The 12,997-nt window shown below is 38.7% G+C and overlaps 1 protein-coding gene across 5 annotated transcripts in view; it reads left to right on the top strand.

The window, feature by feature from the left end:
• ATP11B (ATPase phospholipid transporting 11B (putative)) overlaps positions 1-12,997 on the top strand; it is a 123,583-nt gene that overhangs the window by 85,196 nt on the left and 25,390 nt on the right. For all 5 annotated transcript variants that reach the window (XM_061414871.1, XM_061414907.1, XM_061414881.1 and 2 more), the window contains 2 exons: positions 85-223; positions 12,539-12,604. In XM_061414871.1, coding sequence (XP_061270855.1) covers positions 85-223; positions 12,539-12,604 — 205 coding nt within the window. The remainder of the gene's footprint in view (positions 1-84; positions 224-12,538; positions 12,605-12,997) is intronic.

Below are 12,997 nucleotides of genomic sequence, written 5' to 3'. Positions count from 1 at the left end.
TTTAATTATCAAATGGTAATAATTATTTAGTAGATAAATAATAAGTCCTGATGTATTTTTTTTCTCTTTTTTTTAAATTTGCAGAGACATAAGCAAAAACCGTCAATTAAGCATGAAAACATTTCTTTATTGGACCGCCTTGGGTTTCAGTCATGCCTTTATTTTCTTTTTTGGATCCTATTTTCTCATAGGGAAAGATACATCTCTGCTTGGAAATGGCCAGGTAAAATATACAGTTTTTTACCCAATGTTTTTAATAATTAATGTAGTTTGGCTTTTGATAACTTTCTGTCATAAAAAATAAAGTAAAATTACATTTAAGTTATAAAGTTGTATATATTAAAATGTAATTATTAAAAGGTTTTAACTTATTTTTAATCAAATTTCATACAAATGAAGATTAAAACAGAAAGGCAGTGCAGTGTAATTTTAATGTGAAACTCAAATTACCTAAGTAGTTTTGCGGGTTCAAAAATTAATTCATATAAGGGGATATATTCATTGCATTGCATGCTGTTCACTTCAGGATTGTGTTTTAATAATAGCTACTGTTTATTTAGTACTTAATATTGTGCTCAGTGCTTTACATGCTGCATTTCCATTAATCCTCACAGTAATTCTATTGGCTTTTTCAAATGAGAAATAGAGACAATGTCTAGGGTTTTGCTTTTAAATGGATGTATTTTTTTTTTTTGGTAAGCTTAAAAAGTGCTGCTGTACTCTTTAGTGCACACCAGCAATCCTGAAGATGTCAAGTTACAGTTTAGAATGGCCATATTTCTGAAATTTAAAATTGGAAAGGAGTGCCACACAGTTTGTTGCTTCTGTGTCCTGACTGGAATGCTCATGTTGAGAGATTCTTTGCAGAACTAGGCCTCTCTCTCTAGGCTTAACTAGATAGGTTAGGAAGGAAAGAAATAACAACTGTAGTCCTGTGATAGACTGAAAATACTTGTCACCTTTCAGTTCAGTTCAGTCGCTCAGTCGTGTCCGACTCTTTGCGACCCCATGAATCGCAGCACACCAGGCCTCCCTGTCCATCACCAACTCCCAGAGTTCACTCAGACTCACGTCCATCGAGTCAGTGATCCCATCCAGCCATCTCATCCTCTGTCGTCTCCCTCTCCTCCTGCCTCCAATCCCTCCCAGCATCAGTCTTTTCCAATGAGTCAACTCTTCGCGTGAGGTGGCCAAAGTACTGGAGTTTCAGCCTCAGCATCGGTCCTCCCAAAAAACACCCAGGACTAATCTCCTTCAGAATGGACTGGTTGGATCTCCTTGCAGTCCAAGGGACTCTCAAGAGTCTTCACCAACACCACAGTTCAAAAGCATCAATTCTTCAGCACTCAGCCTTCTTCACAGTCCAACTCTCACATCCATACGTGACCACTGGAAAAACCATAGCCTTGACTAGACGGACCTTTGTTGGCAAAGTAATGTCTCTGCTTTCGAATATGCTATCTAGGTTGGTCATAACTTTCCTTCCAAGGAGTAAGCGTCTTTTAATTTCATGGCTGTAGTCACCAACTGCAGTGACTTTGGAGCCCAAAAAACAAAAGCCTGCCACTGTTTCCCCATCTATTTCCCATGAAGTGATGGGACCACATGCCATGATCTTCGTTTTCTGAATGCTGAGCTTTAAGGCAACTTTTTCACTCTCCTCTTTCACTGTCATCAAGAGGCTTTTTAGTTCCTCTTCTCTTTCTGCCATAGGGTAGTGTCATCTGCATATCTGAGGTTATTGATATTTCTCCCGACAATCTTGATTGCAGCTTGTGCTTGTTCCAGCCCAGAGTTTCTCATGATGTACTCTGCATAGAAGTTAAATAAGCAGGGTGACAATATACAGCCTTGACATACTCCTTTTCCTATTTGGAACCAGTCTGTTGTTCCATGTCCTGTTCTAACTGTGCTTCCTGACTTGCATATAGGTTTCTCAAGAGTCAGGTCAGGTGGTCTGGTATTCCCATCTCTTGAAGAATTTTCCACAGTTTATTGTGATCCACACAGTCAAAGGCTTTGGCATAGTCAATGAAGCAGAAATAGATGTTTCTCTGGAACTCTCTTGCTTTCTAGATGATCCAGCGAATGTTGGCAATTTGATCTCTGGTTCTTCTGCCTTTTCTAAAACCAGCTTGAACATCTGAAAGTTCACGGTTCACATATTGCTGAAGCCTGGCTTCGGGAATTTTGAGCATTACTTTACTAGTGTGTGAGATGAGTGCAGTTGTGCGGTAGTTTGAGCATTCTTTGGGATTGGAATGAAAACTGACCTTTTCCAGACCTGTGGCCACTGCTGAGTTTTCCCAATTTGCTGGCATATTGAGTGAGCACTGTCACAGCATCATCTTTTAGGATTTGAAATAGCTCAACTGGAATTCCATCACCTCCACTAGTTTTGTTCGTAGTGATGCTTTCTAAGGCCCACTTGACTTCACATTGCAGGATGTCTGGCTCTAGGTGAGTGATCACACCATAGTGATTATCTGGGTTGTAAGATCTTTTTTGTACAGTTCTTCTGTGTATTCTTGCCACCTCCTCTTAATATCTTCTGCTTCTGTTAGGTCCATACCATTTCTGTCCTTTATCGAGCCCATCTTTGCATGAAATGTTCCCTTGGTATCTCTAATTTTCTTGAAGAGATCTCTAGTTTTTCCCATTCTGTTGTTTTCCTCTATTTCCTTGCATTGATCACTGAGGAAGGCTTTCTTATCTCTTCTTGCTATTCTTTGGAACTCTGCATTCAGATGTTTATATCTTTCCTTTTCTCCTTTGCTTTTCACTTCTCTCCTTTTCACTTGTTACCTTTAGTTTCTGTTTTCTGCTGGCAATACTTAAGAACTCCAAAATATATTTGCTGTTGGGAGAATATGACGTTTTATCTGTGCAACAAACATTTATTGAGGACTAGCCATTCCCATGTCAGAGAAGGCAATGGCACTCCACTCCAGTACTTTTGCCTAGAAAATCCCATAGACGGAGGAGCCTGGTAGGCTGCAGTCCATGAGGTCGATAGAGTCGGACACAACGGAGCGACTTCACTTTCACTTTTCACTTTCATGCATTGAAGAAGGAAATAGCAACCCACTCCAGTGTTCTTGCCTGGAGAATCCCAGGGACGGGGAAGCCTGGTGGGCTGCCGTCTATGGGGTCGCACAGAGTCGGACACGACTGAAGCGACTTAGCAGCAGCAGCAGCAGCAGCCATTCCCGTGTACTATACTAGTGCCTAGATTTATGAGAGAAACTAACACACTCGGTTATAGAGCTTAGAATCTTGTGAGAGATACCGGAAATGAGCAATTGAAATAACACAATATTCAAGGGCATAAAGGAAATGAATTTCAATATTAGGCTTTAACCATGCAAATCCCTTTAGGATGTAGAATAGGAACATACATATTATTGCCACTTGTGAGGACATGCTTAGCCAGGTTTGGAATCTAGTTTGTGTAGCATGAATGTTAACAGCATTTCCCCCAAGTAATTGAATTTTATTGAATTTTTTTCTCTGTGCCAGGTGTATTCCATGTATTAACTTACTAAATTGTAACAACAATCCTATATGAGGAAAATATATGTTACTTTTTTCGTATTAGAAAAGTAATCTCAGGTTAAGAAACTTGCCTCAAGTCACATAGTAAATAAATTACAAAAGTATAATTCAATATTATATAATTGATATATAATATTCTATACTATACAGTATAAATATGTATAATGTCAAAGCCTGTATGCTTTGCCATGATCCTAAATTCTGTTGAGAAACAATTATTAGCCTGGTACACTTCTGTGCAGTATTACCACCTGTGCAAGGACCATCAAATATATATATATATATATATTTATTTGCCTGTGCTAGGTCTTGGTTGCTGCTCACAGGCTTTGCAGTGAGCAGGGGCTACTCTCTAGCTGCAGTGCAATGGCTTCTCATTGTGGTAGCTTCTCTTGTTGCGGAGCAGGGGCTCTACAGTGTGGTCTTAGTAACAGTTGTGGCCCATGAGCTTAGTTGAGTCTTTGCATGTGGGATCTTTCTGGACTGGGAATCGAACCTGTGTCCCTGCATTGGCAGGCAGATTCCTAACCAATGAATCACCAGGGAAGTTCAGTCATCAAATATATAAATATATGGATGAGCATGCCCATTTCCACCTAAAATACTGGGCCAAAAATGGGACAGAATAAACAGGGGGAAAAGTTAAGAAAAAAGGAAGATGTCATTGGATAAAAAAGAAGTTAAAGAGATCTCTTTTGTGCTAGTTACTTTTCTTCTGATTTTGAAATACTATATCCGAAAAATAAACAAACAAACAAAAAAAACCCCACCTGTTCTCCTTGTACCGTAATTATTCCTATCATTTTTACATATTTCTTTTATTTTTTCATTAACCTCAGAATTTATATCCTCTTATTTCTCAATAACCTTATCATCATTTTCCCCTTAGTATTGCCTTAGTGATTTTTCTTATTAAAAATGCTTCAAAAATATTTTTTCATAGCTACGTAATATTCAGTTCAGTCGTTCAGTCCTGACTCTTTGCGACCCCATGAACCGCAGCATGCCAGGCCTCCCTGTCCATCACCAACTCCCGGAGTTCACCCAAACCAATGTCCATTGAGTCAGTGATGCCATCCAACCATCTCATCTTCTGTCATCCCCTTCTTTTCCTGCCCTCAATCTTTCCCAGCATCAGGGTCTTTTCAGATGAATCAGCTGTTCCCATCAGGTGGCCAAAGTATTGGAGTTTCAGCTTCAACATCAGTCTTACCAATGAACATCCAGGACTGATCTCCTTTAGGATGGACTGGTTGGATCTCCTTGCAGTCCAAGGGACTCTTGAGAGTTCAAAGGCATCAATTCTTCCACGCTCAGCTTTCTTCACAGTCCAACCCTCACATCCATACATGACCACTGGAAAAACCATAGCCGTGACTAGATGGACCTTTGTTGACAAAGTAATGTCTCTGCTTTTCAATATGCTGTCTAGGTTGGTCATAACTTTCCCTCCAAGAAGTAAGCGTCTTTTAATTTCATGGCTGCAGTCACCATCTGCAGTGATTTTGGAGCCTATTATATGGCATAAATTATTTAAGAATATTACAGTTTTGATTTGCTTCTAGTTTTTAGTGACTTTATTTTAAAATTAAATCTTGAGCATGCTTTATATGAAAGAAAAAATCTTAATGAAAGGTAAATTGTTGTTGGCCCTTTGGTATAAAAGTTTTTTTTTTCTTTTTACCATAAGTTAACTACCATTTTTTTAACTCAAATTGTATATCATTAAGTTCCTTCCCCTTTTAGTCTACCAGTTCTGTCACTCAGATATATGCCACTAGAAATTAATCTACCACTCCCTGCCACCAGTACTAGTAGATAACAGTGGGAAAGGGGCATATGTTACAGTCGGTCAGATTGGATTTACATCCTAGCACCTGAAGTTATCATTTGAGTGATTTGGGATGAGTTGGTTAACCTCTCTGAGACTCAGTTTCCTCCTTCAAAATTAGGAGCTTAATTACTACCTTATAGGTTTGCTGTGAGGAATAAATGATATATGTAGGGTGTTAGGCATAGTGGCTAGCATACAGAAGTACTCAACCTTCAGAGTATTGTTATGATTGCTATCAAGTCTTTTTACTGAAGACCTTGTCCTACCCAATCCCATCTAGCCTACTTCTCCCACAAACTCTCTCTTTAACTGTGTAACTGCCCTTGCTGGCTCTCTCAGAACATGCAACATTCACTTCTAGTGTTCAAAGCCATTTCTGTTTCCTCTCTAGAGTGCTGTTGCCTCTTTCTCTTATGACTGTCTATTCTTCAGGGTTGAGCCTAGGTTGTAATTTTGAGAAAGAAAAACCTTTTTGTATTTTTTACTACAGAACTTTTTTTTTTAAGTGTTAATGATTTTAATTACTCTTTTATACTATACATGTCATCAGCTGTTGAAACCTAATCATCAAATGATAAGAGCTCTGTGTTAAGATAGAAATATACTATTTTATATTTGTATTCCACAGAGAAGTCAGTATCTTTATTTTAATTCAAATGATTTAACCACTGTAATTGCCAATCAGGTCATTAAAGACACATATGCAATTTAATTCCTAACAGTAGATATAGATTTATTTTAATTAAAGCTTGTATGATTGAAATGTCTTTGATTATCTAGTTCATTGCATAATTTTCCTGCATATTCTCTTATTCATGAGAATATTTAAAGCACTATTAATACTCCAATCAATAGGAAATTATTCATATACAGAGAACAGAAAAATATACATTGCTTCTTACGGTATTATCCAACAATTGGTCAATGTTTAAAATGAATAATAAAGAGATAGTTTGTACTGGAGAACTGAACAACTGATTAACTCTATAGAAGGTAATTGTCTTATAGATCAATGTATAGTTAAGTTAAACCTGTTACAAAATTGGAAGAAGTTATATTTTTTTTTTTTTACTATTTCTACTTCCTGGCCTCCTCTTCTCCCTTGAATGTACTCCTGTGGGACTTTCCCCCAAAGCACTCTCATCCAAACCATGTTCTTTATGGTCAGCAGCACCCATTTTATTGCTAAATCCAAGAGCGTGCCTCAGCCCTTATGAACTCAACCACTGGGTACAATTTATGCAGCCTTCCTGCCTGCCACAGTATCTTCTCTCAGTCTCTATAAGTTACTTTGGCTTCATTACCAGCTATTCCTTTTCAGTCTTTTAGGGACCATAGTAGCTGCCTTCTTCCTGCTTCCATTCTTTCCCTTCCTACTATCCATTCTCTGCACAGCAGCCCAAATGAGCTTATAAAAATGAAAAAAATTTTGGACTACCTCTTGGACTGTATTTCCTACCACCTTCCCTTTTAGTCACTCTACGCCAGCCACACTGGTTTTCTTGCTCCTTCAGACTAATTTATTCCTGTATTAGGACTTCTGCACTTGCTGTTTCTCTGCCTAGATTCTTTTCCCTCATGTGGTCATGTGGCTGAATCCCTTAATTCCTTCAGGTCTCCTGAACTATCACTGGCTTGACTCAGACTTTCTAGACCACTCCAGTAAAATCCTGTCCCTCCCACTTTCTGTCACTTCCTGTAAGTTTATTTTCTGCCTTTTCTACTAGGCAAGCTCCATGAGGTCAGGAATGTTACATTATTACTGCTTCATTCCCCAAGGTCTAGAATGGTACTTGGTATGTACCATTATTATAGATTCTCTGTTATTATATCTTGATTGGCTTTACAAGTGAATAATGAATCATCTTCTTTAATTTGAAATATATGGTTGGCTTTATTAAATAATTAGGTAGCAAATTAAGTTAAAAGAAGTGACTTAAAAACCCAAAACATTGTGTTAGAAAATGTTTTGAGCATTTGTCTCTTCCGAGCAGGAACAGATCCAGGTTTAGTAGTCTAAACCTTACTCATTTTGGCAGGCCCTCTTTAAGTGAAAAAAACATAAAACTATAATTTCAAACATAAGTATATGTGAAAATGATTGTGAGTGACATAAATAGGTTCTATTTAACACAAGCCAAATAAGCCCAACTCAGCTTCTCTTTAGCTAGATCCCCAAATCCTCTCTGCCACTCACCTCATCGCCAGTTAAACTAAATTCAAGGGGAAATCACAGAGAAATAGTCTTAAGCTATTGCTGCAGTTGAAATAAACTAGTTTGCTAATTTACCCAAAAAAGAGAATGTGAATTTGTTTTCTACAGCTCCCTCTAGGTCCTTAAATGCTCGAATTTTAAATTATTCTCTGCTTCAAAGGAAGATACACATAATTAGCCCCAATCTGGGCCCAGTAAAACCAGATACTGAGAGGTAGATATGTGTGGTTGTTACCATTTCCAGGCCCAGGTGGCCTGACTGCATTAATTAACTGTTTCCATATCACTGAAAGAGGAGCTGGCATTCTTGAGAGTCAAATTGAGTGAGATACAATGTTTTTTCAGTATTCTAAGTCATTTCTAGAGATGATGAAAGCAGGAAAAGTCAATATGACTTTTCCATTATTTTCCTCTTGACAAATAAGCTCCCCACATCAGATCAGATCAGTCACTCAGTTGTGTCCGACTCTTTGCGACCCCATGAATCACAGCACACCAGGCCTCCCTGTCCATCACCAACTCCCGGAGTTCACTCAGACTCACGTCCATCGAGTCAATGATGCCATCCAGCCATCTCATCGTCTGTCGTCCCCTTCTCCTCCTGCCCCCAATCCCTCCCAGCATCAGAGTCTTTTCCAGTGAGTCAACTCTTCGCATGAGGTGGCCAAAGTACTGGAGTTTCAGCTTTAGCATCATTCCTTCCAAAGAAATCCCAGGGCTGATCTCCTTTAGAATGGACTGGTTGGATCTCCTTGCAGTCCAAGGGACTCTAAAGAGTCTTCTCCAACACCACAGTTCAAAAGCATCAATTCTTCAGTGCTCAGCCTTCTTCACAGTCCAACTCTCACATCCATACATGACCACAGGAAAAACCATAGCCTTGACTAGACGGACCTTTGTTGGCAGAATACCCTCAAATAAAGGGACATTAATGTTTCATTGTTGATTGTAAGAACCATTATTTATTGGTTACTTTTTTACCTTTTAAGCTATTTGTTTTTTAATTGAAGTATAGTTAACTTATAGTGTTGTTAGTTTCACATGTATAGCATAGTGATTCAGTTGTATGTATACATATATATATTCTTTTTCAGATTCCCATTATAGGTTATTACAAGATCCCTGTGCTATACAGTAGGTCCTTACTGTTTACCTGTTTTATATATAGCAGGGTGTATATGTTAATCCCAAACTTCTAATTTATCTTCTCTCCCCACCCAACCCTGCTTTCCCCTTTGGTAACATAAGTTTGTTTTCTGTGTCTGTGAATCTGTTTCTGTTTTATAAACAATTTCATTTATATCTTTTTTTTTTTAGATTCTGTGTATGTGACATCATATGATATTTGTCTGACTTACTTCACTTAATATAATAATCTCTGGGTGAATCCATGTTACCAGAAATGGCGTTATTTCATTATTTTTTATGGCTAAGTAATATTCCATTGTGTATATACACCACAGCTTTATTCATTCATCTGTCAGTGGACATTTAGGTTGCTTCTGTGTTTTAGGCTATTGTAAATAGTGCTGCTATGGACATTGGGGTTCATGTGTCTTTTCAAAGTAGTTTTCTCTGGTTATAAGCCTAGGATTGGGATTGCAGAATCATATGGTAACTGTTTTTAGCTTTTTAAGGACCATTATTCTCCATAGTGGCAGCATTAATTAAATTCCCACCAACAGTGTAGGAAAGTTCTGGCATGGTGGCTCTTTGTTGCACTATGTGGGCTTTCTCTCATTGCGGAGCATGGGCTCTAGATCACCAGGCTCTGGTTGCAGCATGCAGGCTTAGTTGCCCCTAGGTATGTGGGATCTTATTTCCTGGACCGGGGATTGAACCCACATCCCCTGCATTGCAAGGCATGTTTATAACCAGTGGACCACTAAGGAAATCCTTCTGTAGACTTTTTAATAATGGCTAGTCTGGCACTGTTAGGGGATTCCTCATTAATGAAATTTTGATTTGCATTTCTCCTATAATTAGTAATATTGAACAATTTTTAATATGCCTGTTGACCATCTGTGTGTTTTCTTTAGAGAAATGTCTACTAGGTCTTCTGCCCATTTATTTATTTTTTTTATAATTAAGCTGTATGAGCTGTTTGTATATTTTGGAAATTAATCCCTCATCTGTAGCATCATTTGCAGATATTTTCTCCCAGTTCATAACTTGTCTGTTTGTTTTGTGGATGGTTTCCTTTGCTGGCAAAAGCTTTTAAGTTTAGTTAGGTCCCATTTGTTTATTTTTGTTTTTATTTCCATTACTTTAGGAGACAGATCCAAAAATGTATTTCTGCATTTTATGTCAAAGTGTTCTGCCTATGTTTTCTTCTAGGAATTTTACGTTTAGGTCTTTACTTTCTTTAGATTTTATTTTTTTATATGGTGTTAGGGAATGTTTGGAGAAGGCAGTGGCACCCCACTCCAGTACTCTTGCCTGGAAAATCCCATGGACGGAGGAGCCTGGTAGGCTGCAGTCCATGGGGTCGCTAAGAGTCAGACCTGACTGAGCAACTTCACTTTCACTTTCACTTTCATGCATTGGAGAAGGAAATAGCAACCCACTCCAGTGTTCTTGCCTGGAGAATCCCAGGGACGGGGGAGCCTGGTGGGCTGCCGTCTATGGGGTCACACAGAGTCGGACATGACTGAAGCGACTTAGCAGCAGCAGCAGCAGGGAATGTTCTAATTTCATTATTTTACATGTAACTGTCCAATTTCCCAGCACCACTAATTGAAGAGGTTGTCTTTTCTCCATTGTATATATTTGCCTCCTTTGTCATAGATTAATTAGACCATTGGTGCGTGGGTTTATTTCCAGGCTTTCTGTCCTGTTCCACTGATCTGTGTGTCTGTTCCACTGATCTATATGTCTGTTTTTGTGCCAGTATCATACTGTTTTGATTACATTAGCTTTGTAGTATAGTCTGAAGTCAGGGAGTATGATTCCTCCAGCTCCATTATTCTTTTCTCAAATTATTTTGGCTCTTCAGGGTCTTAAGCGCTGAGTTTGTCATTTATTTTGAATTACTTAGATAAGTTTTTTTGCCATTGGAACCCATTTGTTTTTAAATGACTGGTCTTTTAAATAGTTTTTTTAAAACCAATGGTAAAGATTATGACTATTTGGTGACCTAAATTGACATAAAATTCTGGTTATGCTCTTATTTGTGGAAATTAAATCCTGATATTCTTTGGGGAATCTGCAAATCTGCATTTTTAATAGGAGAAGGCAGTGGCACCCCACTCCAGTACTCTTGCCTGGAAAATCCCATGGGCAGAGGAGCCTGGTAGGCTGCAGTCCATGGGGTCGCTGAGGGTCGGACACGACTGAGCGACTTCACTTTCACTTTTCACTTTCCTGCATTGGAGAAGGACATGGCAACCCACTCCAGTGTTCTTGCCTGGAGAATCCCAGGGACGGGGGAGCCTGGTGGGCTGCTGTCTATGGGGTCGCACAGAATCGGAAACGACTGAAGTGACTTAGCAGCAGCAGCAGCAGTCAGTTTTGGCTAAAAAGCCCAGGGCAATACTATCTGACTGGCATTAACCATATTTTTACATGGAATCCTTTGAGTCATTCCACTAGCCGTTATCTTTCCTTTCAAGTGTTGGTTTTGTGTATAAATTTCTTTTTACTTGATCTTTCTATTATGTGTCCAAAATACAGTGGCAGGTATTCTCTTGTGACTTTTGGCTGGAGTGGTTTCAGAAAATAATTATAGTTGAACAGGGTTTATTATCATATTTACTGTGTGACAGGAGTAAAGCAGTTACTAACAGCTGTATCAATTCAGTTCAATTCAGTAGCTCAGTCGTGTCCGACTCTTTGCAACCCCATGAATCACAGCACACCAGGCCTCCCTGTCCATCACCAACTCCCAGAGTTCACTCAAACTCAACGTCCATCAAGTCGGTGATACCATCCAGCCATCTCATCCTCTGGCATCCCCTTCTCCTCCTGCCCCCAATCCCTCCCAGCATCAGGGTCTTTGTCCACCTCCAGTGAGTCAACTCTTCGCATGAGGTGGACAAAGTATTGGAGTTTCAGCTTCAGCATCAGTCCTTCCAATGAACACCCAAGACTGATCTCCTTTAGGATGGACTGGTTGGATCTCCTTGCAGTCCAAGGGACTCCCAAGAGTCTTCTCCAACACCACAGTTCAAAAGCATCAATTCTTCAGCGCTCAGCCTTCTTCACAGTCCAACTCTCACATTCATACATGACTACTGGAAAAACCATAGCCTTGACTAGACGGACCTTTGTTGGCAAAGTAATATCTCTGCTTTTCAATATACTATCTAGGTTAGTCATAACTTTCCTTCCAAGGAGTAAGCGTCTTTTAATTTCATGGTTGCAATCACCATCTGCAGTGGTTTTGGAGCCAAAAAATATAAAGTCTGACACTGTTTCCACTGTTTCCCCATCTATTTCCCATGAAGTGATGGGACCAGATGCCATGATCTTCGTTTTCTGAATGTTGAGCTTTAAGACAACTTTTTCACTCTCCTCTTTCACTTTCATCAAGAGGCTTTTTAGTTCCTCTTCACTTTCTGCCATAAGGGTGGTGTCATCTGCATATCTGAGGTTATTGATATTTCTCCGGGCAATCTTGATTCCAGCTTGTGCTTCTTCCAGCCAATGTATAATTGTCACTAAAAACTATCTGTGCCACACAACTTCAAGCCTGTCTTTGAGTTTCCAGTCTGATAATGTTATCCAAAGGATCATTTATGTAATAAACATAATAATGCTTTGTTGTATTTCTTCTCATTCTCCTTTAACTTTACTAATCTAGGCAGATTTCAAATGTACCTGACATAAATGATGCAAGTGATTTTCAGTAAAGAATGTGGTTATTCTTTGCATCACTTCTGTTTCAGCATCATTTTAACATGTAATACAATACTAGTTTATTCTTTATGTTTTAGATGTTTGGAAATTGGACATTTGGCACCTTGGTCTTCACAGTCATGGTTATTACCGTCACAGCAAAGGTATGATACAGAAATTAGAAGCATGGACACGTTTTGTCTATATAATTCTAATTTGCTTCATTTATTTTGTGATATAGTTTTTCTTTTTAGTCATGCATAATTTCATGGATGGCTAGTTTGATAATTCATTTTAATTTTTGTCAAATTCATTATGAATTCATTTTTTAGTTCATTATTTTGGAAAGCCTCAGCTGATTTTTCTAGTCAAAGGAAAGTTAACTCCTCAATACCCACCTGTGAAATTGTGCTTCTCTATATGTAATGCAAGATAACACAAGCTGGTTTAGCCCATGGAATTGATAAAGTACTCATGAAATTTTAATGCTGCTTCCTCACAGAAGAAAAATAGTATAAACTTGAAATTGTTCAATTTCATACTAGGAGCTTTTCATT

The sequence above is a fragment of the Bos javanicus genome, chromosome 1 (genome assembly GCF_032452875.1).
Source record: "Bos javanicus breed banteng chromosome 1, ARS-OSU_banteng_1.0, whole genome shotgun sequence".
NCBI lineage: Eukaryota > Metazoa > Chordata > Mammalia > Artiodactyla > Bovidae > Bos > Bos javanicus.
Note: the sequence above shows the minus strand (reverse complement) of the source record. Positions and strands in the feature narration are given on the sequence as shown.